At 46.0% G+C, this 21,283-nt stretch overlaps 1 protein-coding gene across 6 annotated transcripts in view; it reads right to left on the bottom strand.

Annotated features, from left to right (window-relative positions):
* GIGYF1 (GRB10 interacting GYF protein 1) overlaps positions 1 to 21,283 on the bottom strand; it is a 459,255-nt gene that overhangs the window by 83,811 nt on the left and 354,161 nt on the right. For all 6 annotated transcript variants that reach the window (XM_029581610.1, XM_029581609.1, XM_029581612.1 and 3 more), the window contains one exon: positions 1,689 to 1,817. In XM_029581610.1, the coding sequence (XP_029437470.1) occupies positions 1,689 to 1,817 (129 nt within the window). The remainder of the gene's footprint in view (positions 1 to 1,688; positions 1,818 to 21,283) is intronic.

Raw genomic sequence — 21,283 nt, 5'->3', positions numbered from 1 at the left:
TCTTGAGGAAGGTTTCTAGTTTACGGTCTTGCGTATCCCACAGGGCCGTTCCACCCGTGACCGGGATGGTCGTCCTCTTGGTCACTGCCGACACCGCTGAATCCACCTTGGGCACCTTGATAAGATCCAAAAAATCCTCAGGGAGCGGGTATAGCTTTTCCATGGCGCGTGTGACCTTCAAGGACGCCTCGGGAGTGTCCCACTCCCTGGTGAGAAGCTGTAGGAAGGACTCATGGATAGGGAAAACCCTTGCCCTAGGACGGAGGGCGGCAAGTACTGGATCCCCTTTGCGAGAAGAGGTGGCGACGGCAGGAGCCACAGGGATCGGCGGATCTGGAGGTGGGTCGAGGTCCAGCTCCTGAATAATATGGTGGATGAGTTCATCCAGCTCTTCTTTTTGAAAAATCCTTAGGGCTCGAGGGTCGTCCCCCTCCGTATGTCCATTCCGGATGCGCCTCCGAGGGTTCCGGGGAGTCGTCTCTCACCGGCGAAGCCGCCCCCGTGGTACGCCGGGGTGGCACAGGAGAGGGACCCGGCAGGGATCCAGGCGTAACGGGCGAGGCGGTGAGACCAACAGCAAGTTTAGGAACCTTGGGGGGAGGGGCCCAACGGGGATTCAGCACCTGCGCTCCCATACCCTGCAAATAAGCCATGTGCATTGCCAGAATAAAATCAGGTGAGAAAAACGGGGAGCTGATTGGAATACCTGGGGGGGGACCGTCCTGGGAGCCCCGGTCGGGCAAACCCCCTGCCGGGGGCAGAGCCTGTTGAAAGCCAGTGCAACCAATCCTGTCTGCATCTGGGAGCGAGTCCGTCTCACGCTGTCCCCCTAAAATGGCCGCCGTTCCCGCCAAAGGCGGAGTCGTGGCCGGCCCGCGCCGCCCGGGCTGAGGAGGAGGCAGGTCCGAAATTGCAGCGGAAAAAGTCTCGGGGGGGGGGGGGGGGGGCCCAAAAACGAGCTAGTGCCGCGGGGGGGCCTGGAATGGCCCTAACAACCTGCCGAAGGGGTCCAGGAACTGCGGGGGAAACCCCCCGTTTCAGTTGAGGACACACCCGCGGGCGGAGCTTGCGAACCACGGGACCCACAAACGACGCGTGGAGCGGCCGGAACCACCGGCATCCACGGGACACCACCAAAAAGAAGCAAACCTGTGGAGAAAGAAACTCAAAAAACTTCCACTTACCCCAACAGAAGAGGAAAGGAGTACAGAATAGAGAAGGCAGAGCCACAGACACATGCCGCCTCAAAAATTGAAGTCTTTTTTTTTTTTTTTTTTTTAATTTTAAGGATCCAAAATGAAGAGAAACATAAGACAGGGAAATACTGTGGAGAAAAAGAAAAATAACCAAAAATGAAGAAACCCTGTCAATCTGGGGGAGCTAGTGGATCCCCCTGCTCACATCTGCTGGAGTCAGAAGAATACTGAGCTCCAGCAGAGGGTGCACTACTCTATATGCTGACGCTCTCAAACTCTGTTCTGACTCCATCTGCTGGTCGGGGGATATAACCCACTGTCTGGACTGATCCAGGTACGTACAGGGAATAGGGTATTCTCCTGCTTTTGCCTAACAGATCATGTCTCTTTTCACTCCTTTAAAAAGCCTATACAAAAAGGTCTTTTCTAATATCAGAGAACTCAGTGGAGACTGTCAGTGATAACCTGGACTACAGAAGACCAGATTCTCACCTGTTTCCGCCTGAAGAGCTCTTCCTCTTCCCGCCGTTTCTGTTCCTCCTGTCTGCGCTTCTCTTCTCGACGTTTTCTTTCTTCCTCTTCCCGTTTAGCCCTGAGTTCTGCGTCTCGACGCTCTTGAAGCTGAAATAGCAAATGTAAGATAACGCTAGCGTCCTCAGATATCTTCACCTCAAGCCTGCCATACAACACTATCACTGTCATAGCGCTAGCCCCAACTCCATTCAGCATAACCACTGGGCCACTTGGGAAGGTCCCACTAAACACTGCACAGGCCTTCACTGCATCTGAAAACTCATTTCCTTACTGGCCACCTTCCCACCTGTCATCTGGCTTCCCATTTACCAATGAGCAAGAACCCTGCGCCCACAGGTTTGGAGTGAAAAACGTAATCCATTAGAAATATTCAAAGACACAAGAGCAACAGCTAATCTTTGCAGCCAGGGAAACCAAATCTGACATGGTCATAAAGCAGCAGAGGATCATCTTCCCCTTGTCCTGAAACTGAAAAGTATGTTATTTTTTATTTTTTTTTTACCTATCTGCTTTTCGGGTGCCGCACCGAAGAGTGTGAGTGACCCGGGCTCCCCGGTATCACCCCCGCTGGTAGTGGTTGCTGGGTCCTCGACCTCCCCAACTCCGGCAGCCTCAAGAACCAGGGAAGATGGTCCCCCCAGGACCTACCAACCACCTGGGAGGCAGCTAAAACGGCTGCTGAAACAGTGAGCCTGTTTTGACTTAAGTACCACAGACTGCGCAGACTGCAGGATTTTGCACCTCCACCATCTGCTGGAGACAGAGAAATACTGATGGACTGCAGGTGGCACCTCAGGATATAGGGCAGGGTCAGTCAAATCTTTCTCTGTCTCCATCTGCTGGAGGGGAGGCAAAACCCAAGAGTCTGGACTGATCCAGGTACGTAGAGGGAACTTAAATATTGTCTTCAATATGAGAGGAAGAGGTTAAAAATGTATACGGAGGTTTCAGTTCTATGGAATGAAAATTATGTTAGAGACAAACATGCTAGAGAAATTTGGAGTTGGTCTCTTCGAGCAGTATGATGGAAGCTTGTGGACTGATGGAGCTAAAAGAAATCCACTTGTGCAATTCCCCTACACTGAAGCGATAGTGCACCGTACTAGGGTAAAGAGACCACTCTTAAGGCTGAAGTTGATAGTTCAAGGAGTCTGCTAAGGAACTGAATTTTCCTGCGAGATAGCATTCAAAAGGAAAATTGGTTCTTACCTGCTAATTTTTGTTCCTGTAGTACCATAGATCAGTCCAGACCCTGGGTTATGTCACCAATCCAGCAGAGGGAGGCAGAGAAGCATTCTACTGACTCTGACGTATACCTGGGGTGCCACCTGCAGTCCATCAGTATTGAACGATATCAAAGCAGAAATCTAACCAATAAAATACTAACTAGCTATCTAAATGCTATAACGTACTTCCAACTCACAAATCCTAAATGGAAGCAGAATCCCAAAAAAAACCTGTGGGAATAAAGAAGAAACATTAAAAAAGTAGTCAGCATGAAAAGCGGTTTATAAACCAAAACAGTGAACGAGCGGACTCTCTGAAAAGATAATTGCCATACACAGACATAAAGGGCGGGCGTCTGGACTGATCCATGGTACTACAGAAACGAAAATTAGCAGGTAAGAACCAATTTTCCTTTCCCTGTACGTACCTGGATCAGTCCAGACCCTGGGATGTACCAGAGCTGTTTTACTTGGGGTGGGACCCAGAGAGTCCCGCTCGGAGAACATTCTCTCCGAAGGCTGCCGAACTCGGAGCCTGGACATCTAAGCGGTAATGACGAGCAAAAGTGTGCAACGACTTCCAAGTCGCTGCCTTACAAATCTCCTGAGGAGAAACTAATTGACATTCCACCCAGGACGTGGCTTGCGACCTAGTGAAATGAGCTCTCAAACCTTCAGGAAGATCTCGACGAGCCAGAAGATAAGCTGACTGAATTGTCTCTTTTAATCAGCGAGCAATCGTAGCCTTGGAAACATTATGACCCTTACGAGAACCACTCCACAGAACAAACAAATGATCAGACAATCGAAAACTGTTGGTAACTTCAAGATAACGTAACAGCATATGTCGCACATCCAATTTCTTAAGATCCTTAGAAGAAGGATGCATACGATCTAAACACGGAAAAGCAGGAAGCTCTATCGACTGATTTAAATGAAAAGAAGATACAACCTTGGGCAAAAAAAAGGGTACAGTCCATATTGAAATTCCCGTATCGGAAATTCTAAGAAAGGGTTCTCTGCAAAAAAAGGCCTGTAACTCTGAAATTCTACGAGCTGAGGAGATGAAGGCGGTTTTCCTTGTGGCCAACGTAAGATCTTTGAAAGTCGCATGTTTAAGGGGGCCGCACACAGAGCCCTAAGAACCAAATTCAAACTCCATGCAGGACAAGGGTTCCGGAACGGAGGATGTAGATGATGTGCGCCTTTGAGAAAACGCGCTACATCTGGATGCGCGGCCAAGGATAATCCACGAACCTTACCCCGAAAACATCCAACAGCTGCAACTTGGACACGTAAGGAACTGCAGGACAAACCTTTTGCTAAACCATCTTGTAAAAAAGATAAAATATCCGATACAGAAGAGTGCACCGGATCTAATTGGTGCTCAATACATCATGAGCCAAAAACTTTCCACACACTCGCATAAGCCAAAGATGTAGAAGATTTACGAGAACGTAATAAAGTAATTACCACAGCATTGGAATAACCTTTGCTCTTTAACCAACGCCTCTCAAAAGCCATGCCACTAGAGAGCAGCGTTCGACCTCTTCCAAACAAACCAGATCCTGAGACAAAAGGCACGGCAGATCCCGAAATCGAAGGGGACCGTCCAGCGCTAGACTGACTAAGTCCGCGAACCACGGACGGCATGGCCACTCCGGAGCCACTAAAACAACGTCAACTCGCTGAAGCTCTATCTGACGCAGGACCTTGCCGATCAGAGACCAGGGTGGAAACACAGAAGAACATCCTTTGGCCAAGGAAGTACCAGAGCGTCCACTCTTTCCGCTCCAATTTCCCTCCTGCGGCTGAAGAACCGAGGGGTCTTGGAATTCTGGAATGCTGCCATGAGATCCACTGCCGGTGTGGACCATCTGTTGCATATCAACTGATAGGCTTCTTTGCACAGTTCCCACTCCCCTGGATCGAGATGATGACAACTGAGGAAGTCTGCTTGAACACTGTCTACCCCAGCAATGTGTGAGGCTGCGATGCTGAGTAGATGTTGTTCCGCCCAGGTGATCAACTGTTGCGCTTCCTGCGCTACCAGGAAGCTTCAAGTTCCTTCCTGGCAGTTGAAGGAAAATTAGTTCTTACCTGATAATTTTCGTTCCTGTAGTACCAAGGATCAGTCCAGACTGTAGGGTTATGTCTCCCTTCCAGCAGGTGGAGTCAGAGAGCAAAGTTCTAAGCACCTCCCATATCCCAGGGTGCCTCCTGCGATCCTCCAGTATTTTGAATAACAAAGCAGAGACTCATGAAAAAGGATAATCAATGACTAGATCAACTATATATATGAACAGAACAAATACATAACAAGAACAAATAACGTAACAATCTTCAGAGCTTCTTAAATCATTGCATAGGAAAAAGTTAAAAAGGAAATCAAGGTAAGAAATAAACAGTAGTCAATAGCGGACTCTCCGGAAAAAAACTGGGCGGGCGTCTGGACTGATCCTTGGCACTACAGGAACGAAAATTATCAGGTAAGAACTAATTTTCCTTTCCCTGTATGTACCAGGATCAGTCCAGACTGTAAGGATGTACCCAAGCTGCCCAAAATGGGGTGGGATCTGGAGAGTCCCGCCCTCAGCACACTACTTCCAAAAGAGTCGACGTCTGGAGCGCGAACGTCCAAACGATAATGTTTGGCAAAAGTGTGCAAAGATTTCCAAGTCGCCGCTCTACAAATTTCCGAGGTGAAACACAATGATTCTCGACCCAAGACGCCGCCTGAGAGCATATCAAATGCGCCTTGAGACCATCAGGAACTGGGCGACCGTTACAAATGTATGCCGAAGCAATGGCTTCCTTCAACCACCGTGCAATGGTAGCTTTTGAAGCCTGATAGCCCTTCTTAGGGCCGCTCCTTAGAACAAAAAGGTGGTCCGAAAGACTAAAAACATTAGTGATCTCTAAGTAACGTAAGAGCACTCGGCGGACATCAAGTCGTTTTAAGTCTCGTGATTGAGGAGAAGATTTATCCAAATCTGGAAAGGCTGGCAATTCAACAGACTGATTGAGATGAAAAGAGGAAACCACTTTGGGTAAAAAGGACGGTACTGTGCGCAATGATATACCTGAATCTGAAATTCTCAAGAAAGGCTCAAGGCAAGACAATGCCTGAATCTCTGAAATGCGTCTAGCAGAACAAACTGATATGAAAAATACTGCCTTGAGTGTTAAGTCCTTCAAAGTTATTCGCTTAAGGGGTTCAAAAGGAGGAGCACAAAGAATACGAAGTACAGGGAGCCCGGATTGGTGGTTTCAAATGTTTGGCTCCTTTGAGAAAACAGACAACATCCGGATGCATAGCGACAGACACACCATTCTCCTTACCTCGTAAACAGCCTATTGCCGCAACTTGGACGCGGAGCGAATTATAAGCCAGACCCTTTTTTAAACAGTCTTGTAGGAAAGCCAAAATGTCCACGACTGTAGCTCTGCACGGAGACAAGCCGGACTTTTACACCAAGTATCAAATACCTTCCATACTCTAACATAGGTGAGAGAAGTAGAAGGTTTTCTCGAACTAAGCATGGTGGTGATGACTGAGTCTGGGTAGCCTCTCTTTTTTAATTGCCACCTTTCATAAGCCAGGCCGCTAGACAAAAGTGAACCGCCTGTCGAAATATACTGGACCCTGTCGAAGGAGGTTGTGGAGGTGACCTAGGCGGATGGGACCGTCGACCGCTAAATTGATGAGATCCGCATACCATGGTCTGCAAGGCCATACTGGAGCGACGAGAATCACCGGACCTTCGTGAGATTCTAAGCGTCTCACGACTTTCCCTATTAGTGGCCATGGTGGAAACACATAGAGAAGGATGTCTTTGGGCCAAGGGAGAACCAGGGCATCCACCCCTTCCGCTCCGTGTTCCCTCCTTCGACTGTAGAACCGAGCCGCTTTCGCTTTGACGCGGGTAGCCATCAGATCTAGCCTGGGTGTCCCCCACCTTTGGGTGAGTATGCTCATTGCCTCCCTGGAAAGTTCCCACTCTCCGGGATCTAGATACTGGCGACTGCGAAAATCCGCCTGAACATTGTCTACGCCGGCAGATATCTCAAAGATACGTTTAAGAAGAACTTCAAGTTTTCTATCCTGAAGGTCCTTGAGAGCCGTGCCTCCCGTGACTGGAATTGTGGTGTGTTTAGCGATGGCAGAAACTGCAGAGTCCACCTGAGGGACCTTCAGCAAGTCCAGAAATTCTTGTGGGAGTGGATAGAGTTTATCCATGGCCCTAGAAACTTTAAGACCAGCCTCTGGAACATCCCATTCTCGAGTAAGCAACTGAAGAAGTTTAGGATGAAAAGGAAAAGATTTAGGTGGGGCCCTAAGCCCTGCAAGAACAGGATCTCCAGGAGTAGAGTCCGCCACTGGCTGTGGCGCTGGAATTGCAAGTTCTTCTGGGACAAAAGGGATAAGAGGATCTAACTCCTCTTTGCGAAATAACCGCAGTACTTGAGGATCATCCCCTTCCACCAGAGCTGATTCCATAACCCCCTCATCCACCGTATCAGCCGAGGCTCCCAGGAGAGTGTCTTGTAAGTCAGGATCCTGATTTACAGAAAGCAGTTGTGGAATAGGTTCCTCTATTTTTGGGTATCTTAGTAGGCGGTGGCTGATTACCTTTTGCATCTGCTGCAGCCTCCAAATATGCCTTGTGCATTAATAAAATAAATTGTGATGAAAATGGTTGCTTTAAACCCCCCCCCCCCCCCCTGGGGGTAAAGGAGGCTGAAGAGTGTCATTTTCCTGAAAATTAGAGTGCTCTGGACTTAAAGCAGGAGGAGATAATCCCTCAAGTAGTTCCCCTCCCCGAGACCGCGGGCCACCGCGATCGTCGGGGAAATTCAAAATGGCCGCCGCTCCCACGCGATTTGGGGACGGGGCCAGCCGAGGCAAGGGAATGGGTTGAGAGAAATTTCAATCACGCGTATGCGGCAACGGCCGTTTTCTGCATGCAAAAGGCAGTTCTGACGGCCCTTTGCCGCCAGAAATGCAGCGAAAACAAAGACTGTCTCTGGAGAGCCGCGCTGCCGGCTCTCCACAGGCAGAACACAGAGAGCCCCGCGGCATAACAAAAAGAAGAAAAAAACTACAAGCTCTGAGAAAAAAAACTCTTAAAAGTACAAAATAAATGGTTGCTTGTGTCTTAATAAAATCTTAATTTTGCCTTGAAATTAGTAGTCTTTCGTTTAATTTAAATCTTTTTCTCACACAATTAATGGAGCTTTCTCTTCAGGGGAATGACAACCTCCCTGGAATATAATAAACAATTGAGCTCCCTTCAGAGGCATAAAACTTCTCTGGCACAGAAGGGGGGAGGGACCGGCCCACCGGTAAATCCCCCCTTTTACCCGGGAATGATAGGGGTCTTCCGGGTGACAAGGCTTATAGACACCACATCAATTAAATTTTTTTTTTTTTTTTTTTAACAAGAAGATCTAGTCAGAGATCAGCCAGGAACAAAAATCCCTTGACTGGAAATAAAAGTAAATTCACTCAGCTGACCAAAGTATCAGGACTGCAGGGGATGTCTTCCTTCACCTGCTGGAGTCAGAGGAATACTGGAGGATCGCAGGAGACACCCTGGGATATGGGAGGTGCTTAGAACTTTGCTCTCTGACTCCACCTGCTGGAAGGGAGACATAACCCTACAGTCTGGACTGATCCTGGTACGTACAGAGAATGTACGCTACCGTGGTCACATTGTCTGAAAGAATCCGTACTGACTTCCCGCATAGGAGAGGTTGAAGAGCGATTAAGGCCAAGTGTACCGCTCTGGTCTCTAACTGACTGATCGACCACCGTGCTTCTTCTTCAGACCACTGACCTTGAACAGATGTTTTCTGACATACTGCGCCCCAGCCTGAAAGACTGGCATCAGTGGTGACCACAGTCCAATCTGGAATCTCTAGAGGTACTCCCGCCGTAGATTGACCTGCTGTAAACACCAATCCAGGCTGAAACGAGCCTTCTCTGTAAGGGGAAGGGGAAGGTGGTATAGTTCCAAAACCGGATTCCAGCGTGAAAGCAAAGCAGACTGAAGTGACCTCATATGCACAAAGGCCCAGGGAACCAACTCCAGAGTAGAGGTCATTGAGCCTAAGACTGTCAAGTAATCCCGTACACATGGTATAGGAGTGGATAGTAAGTTTCGGATTTGCGTTTGAAGCTTGAGAAGGCGATGTTCCTGAAGGAACACTTTCCCTTGACGAGTGTTGAACAGTGCACCCAAAACCTCCAGAGACTGGGAAGGGACTAGGTGACTCTTGTCCTTGTTGATCACCCAGCCTAGAGACTGCAAAAGGTCGATGACCCTGCTGATCGTTGAGCGACAAAGAGATTCCGACTTCGCTCAAATTAACCAGTCGTTCAGGTACGGATGTACCAACAGGCCCTCCTTCCTGAGTTGTGCGGCCACCACAACCATTACCTTGGTAAATGTTCTGAGAGCTGTGGCTAACCCAAACGGGAGAGCCCTGAATTGATAATGCTGCCCTAGAATGCAGAACCTGATAAACTTCTGATGATCGGAACAAATGCCGATGTGAAGATAAGCCTTGGTGAGGTCGAGAGACGCTAGAAATTCTCCCCTGTGTACCGAAACTATGACAGACCGGAGAGTTTCCATTCAAAACTTGGGAATCTGTAGGCAACGGTTGACTCTTTTGAGATCGAGAATGGGACAAAAGGTTCCTTCCTTTTTTGGAAGGACCCCTCCGATGTTCTGATGTTGGAACTGGAACTATAGCTCCGAGGTCGCTCAAACACTGCAGAGAGTCCTTTATTACACGACGTTTTTCCAGGTAAGAACATGGTGAAATTAAAAACCGGTGGTGAAGCTGCCAAACTAAATCTAAAGCGTAACCTTGATTTATCACTGTGAGAACCCACTGATCAGACGTCCATCTGATCCATTCCCTGTAAAACAGGGACAGTCTGCCCCCCATAACCGGAACCGGGGAAGGCCCGGCCGTATCTCATTGGGCAGACTTTGTTCCACCTGAGGCTTGGGAAGTTTCAGGTCTTCCGAAGCGGTGGCCACGAAAGGACTGAGGCCAATTCTGTTGTCTACCCGAAGACTGCTTAGCAGGTGGAGCTGAAGAACGAAATCTTCGACCAGACCGAAAACAAGAGCGGGATGAGAAAGAGCTTCGAGGTCTAGGACAATCCTCTGGTAATTTGTGAATCTTATTCTCACCTAAGGACAAAATTAAATCTTCCAATTCCTTACCAAAGAGCAATTTTCCCTTAAAGGGTAAAGCTTTTAACTGAGCTTTTGAGGATGCATCTGCAGACCAATTCCTCAACCAGAGGAGTCTGCGAGCCGATACTGAAGCCACAATAGAGCGAGCAGAGGTCCTGAGGAGATCATATAAAGCATTTGCGCTGTAGGCAACTGTCTCCTCCAATCGACCAGCTTGTGCTATCTCCTCAGAGAGGGAAGAATTGTTTTGTAATGCCTGGACCCACCGCAGGCCAGCTCGTAAAGCCAAGCTACTACACATGGCCACCCATACACCTAGAGCAGAAACCTCAAAAATTCAACGTTACATAACATAACATATCTAGTCCTCTATTCATACATAGATACTATCCCAATACTATAACTTTTACAAAAAAGAAAAAATACATCCTAACCTGGACTCTTACAATTATAAGTATAATATAACTCAGGTATATAAGGAGATCCAAGATGTTAATGGGAGCATCAATAATGTAATTACAAAAAAATGTTTCAAGAAATTTTAGGAAAGAATATTATTTTAACTTGCCCATACCACTAAGTTATTGCTGTCTCAGCTTGATAATTATCCAAAAAAGAACGTAAATGTATTGGATCATAATATATATACTTATTATTATTTATGAACATTAAACATTTGCAGGGATATCTAATAGTGAAATATTGTGACTCATTGTCAATTATTTGAAAAAGCATAAATAAACAATTAAAGCAAAAAAAAAAAAAAAAAAGAAACCTCAAATTCGCTTGAGCTGAACCTCCAGTTTATGATCCTGTAGATCTTTAAGAGCCGTAGCTCCCGTCACTGGAATAGTCGTCCTCTTAGTGACAGCTGACACAGTGGCATCTACTTTGAGAAATTTAAAAATTTCCAAGCCTCCTCAGGTAATGGATATAGCTTTTCCATAGCTCATGCTACCTTAAGACCTAATTCAGGAGTGTCCCACTCCCGGTACAAAAGGTCAGTGAGAGAAAGATGAAAAGGAAAGGATGTCGTCGGATCCCTAAGACCTAGCAACACTGGGTCGATATTACCCATCCGAGAATCCTTCGCCGGAGCCTCCAAACCCAATTCAAGTAAAATTGCCGGAATCAAAGGACTAAGTTCCTCCCTCCTAAAAAGGCGGACTACTTTGGGATCATCCCCATCCGCTATGTGAGGGTCAGAACTACTGCCCAAAGCAGGATCTCCATCGAGATCCCCGTCCGGCAGGGACTTGTCCGGGATAGGCAAAGAGTCATGTTCAGAATCTTCTGAAGTAGAAAAAATAGACTGATAGGGCCTGAGCGAAGGGGACGCTTCGGAGATGGCCCAGTACCAAAATCACTTGGTCTCACCCGTTTGGAGGAGCGGACCTTTAGTCCCTGCTCAGATGAGTTGTCCCTGTATTTTCTATGAAACTTCCTGGATTTATAAGCCTTACGAAGAAAACAAATAAAATCCCCTGAGAAGGAGGAAGAAGAAGAAGAATTTGAAACTTCCTCAAGGCTCTCATCACATAAATCTACCCCTGTATCTCGCGGCTTGTCCCCCCCCCCCCCCCCCCCAGGGACCGCTGGCTGCAGCGACAAGGAAGGCGGGTCCGGAGCTCCCTGAATAACCTGTTGTGTAGCCGACCTCAGAACTTAGTAACAGCTTCCGTTCCTGCACTGCAGCGAAACGGGTCCAGGGTAGGGGAGCAGCCGCGCCGAGGTTTCAGGGCCGCGCGAGGCGGCCAAGCCACATCTATTCGCCAGCAAAATAGACGAGCCTTCCCCCCCGGGGAGGCAGGCAGAACAGAGACTCTCTCTGGAGAGACGCATGCCGCACCTCGCGGCACTGTGAAGAAAAAATGGCGTGAATTCAAAAGAACAAAATAAAATAAACCCCGGTGAAAAGCAAAAAACAAACCACAGTACCTCTGAACACAGAAATGGTAATAAACCACGATACAGCTGCCGGTAGAAACAGAAAGCAAAAGGAAAAAAAATTGTTGTTTTTTTTTTACCTGACCAAATGCCGGGGACCCCGGGAGCTGCTCCAAGTAGGGTGAGTGAGCCGGGCCCCCCGGTATCACCCCTGCCAGGAGTGGTTGCTGGGTACAAACCCCCCCCAACTCCGGTGACCTTAGAACCAGGAGGGATAGTCCCTTCACGATCTCCCAACCTCCCGGGAGGTAGTGAGACGGCTTGTAAGAAAAGTTATACTTTTTTTTTTTTTTTTAAATAAATTAAAAGAACAGCCTGTCCCAAAGAGAGATAGAAAGCCTACTAAAACTGACTCCTAAACTACCTGACTAGAAAAACAAAAACTACCACAGACTGCAGGGTTAGGCACGTCCACCTCTGCTGGGAGACAGAGAAATACTGATGGACTGCAGGTGGCACCCCAGGGTATACATGAGAGTCAGTAGAATGTTTCTCTGCCTCCCTCTGCTGGATTGGTGACATAACCCATGGTCTGGACTGATCCAGGTAAGAACAGGTAATATATTTTCCTTACAGATGACCAATTCCCTATCTTGCATGTTTCTTTGCAAACGTTTGCAGATCCCATGCCTCCTTATGTAATTCATGGCTACTTGATTGTCTGCATTTGAACTACTGTTCCTTTTAGCCATTTCTCAAATTTATTTATATTTTCTTATATTCTGCAATGTCCAAGTGAATTGAACATGGATCACAAACATACATGCACAATCTTAAAATAAAGATTTTACACAAGGAGAGTTTTGAAAATGGTTCTCAGCTCTAGAAGGTTTATGTGCTAATGCTCGTCTTGGATAATATGGTAAGCATATTGTATTGAGATTGGCAACCCAGACTTGTGTTGACTGAAAGGATCTCAAATTAAAGCAGAAATGACTAATATACATATTTGATTTAATCTAAGAATAAATCTATGTCTGGGTTTGGACTCATTTAGCTGTGCACTGCATGGCAAGGAAGATGGCATGGAAAGCCTTCCAGTTAGTGGTAATTTTTCTCGGGAACAACAAGGCAGACAACTACAGGGAGTTGGTGAAAAACCTTCTCAAGGCATAAAAACACCTTGGCTGCAACATGTCACTCCCTTCCCAATAAATTCCTAACATTCTGTTTGCTTTTTTTTTTTTTGACCGCCATAGAACACTGAGCTGACGATTGCAATGTATTATCCACTATGACGCCTAGATCTCTTTCTTAGGTTCTATCTTAGGAGTTATCACCCTGGAAAGAAATCTAATCATCATAGTGGATAATACACTGAAAGCGGCTTTGAGTGCTGTGGCGTTCAAAAAAAGCAAACAATGTTATTAATTATTAGGAAGGGAATGGTATATAAAACAGTGGGTTTCATAATGCCTCTGTATTGCTCCATGGTGAGACCACATCTTGAATACTATATGCAATTTTGGTTGCCTCATCTCAAAAAAGATATAGTTGCACTGGAGAAAGTGCAGAGAAGAGCAACCAAAATGATAAGTGGCATGGAATAGCTGCCCTATGAGGAAAGGCTAAGGAAGTTAGGGCTGTTCAGTTTGGAGAAGAGACAACTGAGGGAGGATATGATACAGATCTACAAAATCATGAAAGGGCTTGGAACAGGTTAATGTAAATCGGCTATCTACTCTCTCAGATAATAGGACTAAGGGGGCACTCCATTAAATTAGCAAGTAGCTCATTTAAAACAAATTGAAAAAAAATTATTTCACTCAGCGCATAGCTAATCTCTATTTGGATCAAAAGAAACAAAAAGCTTAGTGGATTTTCTTTTTTTCTTTTTTCTTTTTTTTAATTTATTTATTTATTTGATTTATCTTGTTTACATTACATAGTAATTTCCATTCAATACAATATTGATGTAACTAATTTTCCAACTGACTGTATAACATCATATTTAAAAGGAAATATGTAAAAAGGAAAAAATATAAATTATAAATTAGTCTGTTGGTGCTAATAAACTATTAAATTGGTTTCTGTAGGAGTGTTAAATACACACATCTGAAACCCATTAGGCAGGATAATCAAGGAGAATTTCAAAAGAAATAATATTTAAATTAAATGGTACCATTAGCAGCTATATATTACTTCTATCTTACATCTTAGGTTGCTACTGGGGATGAGGTAGTAGGCTCTCTAGCCACTACAAATTGGCTTAAATGGTCAATCTGAGAAAAAGTAAAGGATTCATGTCCACGCTTAATTATACACTGACATGGGTATTTTAAAAGAAATGTGAAACCCAGAGCAGTTACTCTGGGTCTCAAAAGCAAAAATTCCCGTCTTTTACTACGCGTGATTGGGGATAAATCTGGAAATATTTTTACTTCCTGACCCATAAATGAAACTGGAAATTTCTGGAAGTAAAACTTCATCAATTTGCTGATGTCAGTGGTAGTTATAAATGAAACTATCAAAGTATTCCTATCGATCACCTGTTGAGATGAATCTTCCAAAAAACTGGTAAGGTTTGCAGGAATAGATACTGGCAAATCTGAGGATCTTTTCTTTATGAAAAAACAAGAATTTATAGAAGGTAAATCATTTTCTAGAAAACCTATTACCTCAATCAGGAATCTCTTTAAAGAAACATACACAGTTTCCCCTGCAATCCTAGGAAAATTTACCATCCTTACATTCAATTTTCTAACATTATTTTCAAGAAATTCTAATCGTTTAGAACATACAAGCTGATCTTTTATCATCATATTACTCACTGACTGTACAGTTTCAATATTCCTCTCTGTTTGCTCCAATCTGGTAGTGACCCCAATTACTTGTCTCTGAATACCCAAGAATTGTTGTTGCAAATTGCTAGACACGGAATCTATTTTTCCTTCCAGTCTATTCACAGTGGCGTTCACGCCACTTACCAAGTCCCATATAGCACCCAGTGTAATTGTCTCCGGCCTTGATATTAAAGGCTGTACATCCTGGGTTCTTTCTGGTTGAGAGGATCTTTGTTGTGGGTCCAACACCGACTCTGGGACCTCCTCTGTTGCTGGATTTAAATCCGCAACAGCTCTCATACCTGACAACAGTTCGGGGCTTGCTCCCTCCAAAGCATTCTTCCGCACTGCCACTTCGGTAGGCGAAGTTGCCGCTTCTCCTTCTGTTCCTCGCTGGACAGGAGGCATACGGTGATCGGGACTGAGGGAAGCCTCTTCCTGGGAGGGCACTTGTTCTCCTTCCAAGGAACCTCCAAAGGAGTCACTGGGTCCCTCCTTTCCTAGCTGCTTCATAAAACGATCAATCTCCAATTGTAAAAGGGGAGGTAAGGGTTCAGAGGGAAAAACCCTCACTTTCCCCTTCCTCTTGGCAGGCATTGCTCGACAATTACGTTAACAGCAACAATTTAGAGAATCAAATGTTTTAATTTGGTACCTGTATTCCAAGGGTTTCAGTGGTTGAGTCCAGCGCTTAGAGTTTCCCTTCTGGGCCGTCCTGATCCGTCCGAGTCTGGACGAAGCCGGACAAAGCCGTGCGCACCCCTTAGGTGCGCACGGCTTTGGCGGCGCGCCGGCGGCTGCGGTGCGCCGCTGACGCTATGATTTTATGCGTCTGTCCGGCTCCTCCCACTCTGGTCTGACCTCTCCGGCGATGTCCCGGGCCTGCTCCGAGGGCTCAGCGCGTTGGTCTCTCCGGGGTGGCTTCCTTCCGCGCAAGTCTTTATGCGCCCGTCCGGCTCCTCCCACTCTGGTCTGACCTCTCCGGCGATGTCCCGGGCCTGCTCCGAGGGCTCAGCGCGTTGGTCTCTCCGGGGTGGATTCCTTCCGCGCAGGTCTTTATGCGCCCGTCCGGCTCCTCCCACTCTGGTCTGACCTCTCCGGCGATGTCCCGGGCCTGCTCCGAGGGCTCAGCGCGTTTGTCTCTCTCCGGGGTGGCTTCCTTCCGCGCAGGTCTTTATGCGCCCGTCCGGCTCCTCCCACTCTGGTCTGACCTCTCCGGCGATGTCCCGGGCCTGCTCCGAGGGCTCAGCGCGTTGGTCTCTCCGGGGTGGCTTCCTTCCGCGCAGGTCTTTATGCGCCCGTCCGGCTCCTCCCACTCTGGTCTGACCTCTCCGGCGATGTCCCGGGCCTGCTCCGAGGGCTCAGCACGTTGGTCTCTCCCAGCTTAGTGGATTTTCTAAAGGTTTCAGTCTGCTCCAGATAGAAGGCTAAAGCTCTTTTGTAGTCCAAACTAATGCCTGTTCACTTTTATGGATTTAGGGCTTGGGAAAAAATACTAGAAGGATGGCGGCCTAGTTAAACTAGAAGTCCAATATTATTATAGGAAAAGTCTTAGGTTGTGTGCAGAACCAATATTATTAAAAAAAAACAAACCCAAAAACCTTTGTATAAGGTGAATTTTATATTGTTCTACACCACCTTGAACAGGTTTGCATCTGGTAGGGCAGTATATTAATAACAAATGAAATAAGTCACTAAAACCTGTAGCTGACTTGACACCATGCTAAAATGACCTTCCAGTTCAGGTACTTCAGTTCACAGGAGTCTAACTGCTCAGAGAACTTTCATCAGCTTGGATATTACCAATTGGAGGCACAATTGGAGGTTTTAGGGGAAGCTTTAATAAAAGCAAACTTTGCCTGAATTTGACTACTAAAGGCTGTACATCGATGGGTTTACTTTCCACATGTTGGAGATAAGCTTCAATTGCATAAAGGTGAACCCTAGCACAGTCTTGAGACCAGATTCAGAGATGAGAAGATACTCAAGTAGTTTTTGTGTGGAGCAAGAGAAAGTCTAGGGCTGAGGTTACCAAATCTGTCCTGGGGGACCCCCAGTCAGATAGATGTTCAGGATATCCACAATGAATATGCATGAGATAGAATTTGCATAATATGGAGGCAGAACACACAAAAGCCCGATTGGCTGGGGGTCCTCCCTGACAGATTTGTGAACTACTCTGGTCTAGGGCTTTTCCCTCACACCAAAATACAAACCACCTCCATTTAAAATCATATGATCACTCAGCAGAGAGTCTGTTCTAAAAGTCAGAAGGACCAGCGACACCACATTCTGAAGTCTCAGAGGACCAAATACTACCCTCTCAATTTACAAGTTGTGAAGGCTAGGGATTTGATTCTGGGATGGAATAATGTTCCCCAATTCTGTGCGATGAGCATGGGAGAATTTCCCAAGCACATTGGGACCATGATGAACAAGTCCTAAAGTGGAAACCAAACACCTGCTTGGCCAATATGGGACTATGATAATTATACTGCCCTCTCTCTTCTGAGTTTCAGGACAGTTTTCAATACCAGAAGAGTTTAAGACTATGTATTCAGAAGACCCCCTCCACAATTTTAGAACAGAAGGCAACAGAGGTTAGTCTTTTGACCTTCTCCTTGAAAACTGAGCAACTTTCTTGTTCTCAGGGGACACATACAGATCCAAGACAGTTAGGCCCCACTTACAGATTATCTGGTTTGCTTCTTCCTTGACCAAGGACCACTTATGTAGTTTCAGATACCTGCTCAGTTTGTCTGTTAGGACATTCTCCTTGCCTGGTAGGTATGTGACTCCGAAAGTCAACCCTTGTGAGATAGCCCAGTTCCATGCCCCTACTGCTTCCCAACATAGGCAATATGAGCCTGTTCCTCCCTCTACTTATATACGCAGAACAAAGCAGGGATTTGAACAGTGACATTTTTTTTGCAATTTGTTTTTCATTTTCAAGCCATTTTGGCCCAAATTCCATTTCAGGATAGTTTGGGGATTTTTATTTATTTCTTTTTTGTTTCGGAAAACAGTGAGTGCTATTTGCAAATAGGGTGAGTTCTTTTTCCAAATGAAAAGAAAGCAAAATTGCTTACCTGTAATAGGTGTTATCCCAGGACAGCAGGATGTAGTCCTCACATGGTTTCTAGAAACTTTTGCCCGGCATGCCAGGATATTCTCTGCCACAGGGGTTTCACTCTAGTCTGGTATGTAGCAAAAAGCTTTAGCAAAAATAAAATAAAGCAAAATTGCTTACCTTGTAATAGGTGTTATCCCAGGACAGCAGGATGTAGTCCTCACATATGGGTGACGTCACTCACGGAGCCCTAATGCGGGAAAACTTCTGGCAAGTTTCTAGAAGCTTTTAACTGACAGCCCGGGGCTACTGAGCATGCCCGGCATGCCATGATATTCCCTGCCACAGGGGTCTCACTTCAGTCTGGTATGTAGCAATAAGCGTTAGCAAAGGAAAATAATAAAAGTCTGAGGCCCAACTCCGCGGGGGGGCGGGTAGGTTCTGTGAGGACTACATCCTGCTGTCCTGGGATAACACCTATTACAAGGTAAGCAATTTTGCTTTATCCCAGGACAAGCAGGATGCTAGTCCTCACATATGGGTGATTAGCAAGCTAGAGGCTGAGTCATTGTCCATGCAGGTAGCAGTGATGCATTGTTGAGGAAATGATGCAGCCGAAGATTACAGCAGGTTGGTTGTAGAAAGAGTTGGGATCAAACTGGAAACAAGTTCTTTAAGACAGATTGTCCATAGGCTGAATCTTGTCGTCCCTCTTTGTCCAAGCAGTAATGAGCTGCAAAGGTGTGAAGAGCTTTACAAATGTCAATGATTGGCACTGAACGAAAATGTGCTACCGAGGTTGACATTGCTCTTACTGAATGTGCCTTTACTCGCCCTTGGAGAGGAAGGCCTGCTTTTTCATAGCAAAACTGTATGCAAGCTGCTAACCAGTTGAACAGAGTATGTTTACCCACTGCTTTACCTGGCTTATTTGGATCATAAGAGACAAAAAGCTGATTGGATTTTCTGAGGGACGTAGTGCGATTTAGATAAAAGGACAACGCACGTTTGCAGTCCAAAGTGTGTAAAGCTCTTTCTCCTTGGTGAGAATGAGGCCTTGGGAAGAATGTGGGTAGAACTATGGTTTGTTTTAAGTGGAACTCTGTAACTACCTTAGGAAGGAATTTTGGGTGTGTTCGGAGAACCACTCTGTCATGGAGAAACTTTGTATACGGTTCATACGTGACAAGTGCTTGTAACTCACTAACCCTTCTCGCTGATGTGATGGCTATAAGGAAGATAGTCTTCCATGTGAGAAATTTGAGATCGCAAGAATGAATGGGTTCAAAGGGAGAACGCATTAATGCTGTTAAAACCAGATTCAGGTCCCATTGTGTGACTGGAGGCCGAATTGGTGGTTTAAGGTGAGTTAGACCTCTCATAAACCTACTGACAAGAGGTTGTGTGGATATAGGTGCATCTCCCATCTTGTGATAAGCTGAGATTGCGCTCAAATGTACTCTGATTGATGAAGTCTGAAGACCAGAGTCTGAAAGATGGTACAAATAGTCTAGAAGAGAAGTAGTGGGGCAAGTGAAAGGATCAATATTGTTTTGTCTGCACCACAAAGTGAACCTTTTCCATTTGAAAGAATAATTCTGTCTTGTGGAAGGTTTATGTGAAGCTATAAGCACTTGAGAAACATTTGTTGAAAGACTGAATGGTTGTAGGATTAAGCTTTCAACATCCATGCTGTTAGGGATAGGGATTGAAGGTTGGGATGGCGCAACCGACCCTGATCCTGAGTACTGGATCCCTGACTGAAAGGTCTAGCAGTGTGGGAAACCATACTTGTCGAGGCCAGTATGGGGCTATGAGTATCATGGTCCCCTTGTCTTGTTGTAGCTTCACTAGAGTTTTCGTTATAAGCGGTATTGGAGGATACGCATATAGTAGGCCTGAGTTCCAAGGGCGAGCAAAAGCGTCCTTGGCTGGATGGTTCTTGTGTTTGTGGAGAAAGAACAGAAGTTGCCTACTTTGTGATTCAGATGGGACGCAAAGAGGTCCGTGTTGGTTGTCCCCCAATGTTGGAATATCTTGGTCGCTACTGAGGGATTCAGGGACCACTCGTGTGGTGGAACTGGCGACTGAGTCGTCTGCTAGTACATTTGAATTCCTGCTAGATAAGTGGCCTGTAGGAACATGGAGTGGTTCAAGGCCCAGTCCCCAAATTTGTGCAGCTTCTTGACAAAGGAGATACGAGCCCGTACCTCCCTGTTTGTTGATGTACCACATGGCTACCGTATTGTCGGTTTGGGATCAGAACAGTCTTGTGTGAAAGGCAGTCCTTGACGCATGCAGCGCATAACGTATAGCTCGAAGTTCCAGAAAATTGATTTGATATGTGGCTTCGAGTTTTGTCCAAGTTCCTTGAGTTTGGAGTGAGTTTATATGAGCTCCCCACCCCAAGGTGGATGCATCTGTAGTTAATGTTATGTGAGGGACCGGTTTTTGGAAGGGTAGGCCCTTGCGTAAATTGTCCTTGATTGTCCACCATTGTAGCGAAGAGCATAGTTGGTGGGTTACTTGGATCGGATAATGTAATGGTTGAATGGCTTGGAATCCATTGTGTATCGAAGAGTCCATTGGGTTACTCTCATGGCGAGTCGTGCCATAGGAGTGACATGAACTGTTGAGGCCATGTGGCCTAGTAAGGTAAGAAACTGATGGGCTGTCGCTTGTTGTTGCATGGAAATTGAGTGCGCCAACAGGGACAGTGTGACTGCACGATCTTCTGGTAGAAAAGTCTGTGCTGTATTTGTGTTTAATTCTGCTCCTATGAACTGGAGTAGATGAGAAGGGTTTAGGTGGGATTTCTGATAATTGATGAAGAATCCCAGCTTGTGAAGTAACTTTATTGTGTAATGCAGAGAATTGATTGCTCCTTGTTGTGATTGACTTTTGATTAGCCAATCGTCGAGATAAGGAAAGACATGAACAACTTGTTTGTGTAAATGTCCTGCTATCACTGCCAGGCATTTGGTGAATACTCTGGGAGCTGAAGCCAGGCCGAATGGCAACACTCGGTATTGGAAATGCTGACGTCCTACTGTGAATCGCAGATACTTGCGATGAGGCTGGAATATAGGAATGTGTGTGTAAGCATCTTGAATATCCAGAGAACAAAGCCAATCTCCCTTTTGTATTAGTGGAAGCATTGTGCCTAGCGAAACCATCCTGAACTTTTCTTTTTTTAAGAATTTGTTGAGATTTCTGAGATCTAGAATGGGACGTAGGCCTCCGGTTTTCTTTGGAATGAGGAAATACCGGGAATAGAATCCTCTGCCCTTCTGAGTGTGTGGTACGTGTT

Source organism: Rhinatrema bivittatum, chromosome 16 (assembly GCF_901001135.1).
Source record: "Rhinatrema bivittatum chromosome 16, aRhiBiv1.1, whole genome shotgun sequence".
Classification (NCBI taxonomy): Eukaryota; Metazoa; Chordata; class Amphibia; order Gymnophiona; family Rhinatrematidae; genus Rhinatrema; species Rhinatrema bivittatum.
Note: the sequence above shows the minus strand (reverse complement) of the source record. Positions and strands in the feature narration are given on the sequence as shown.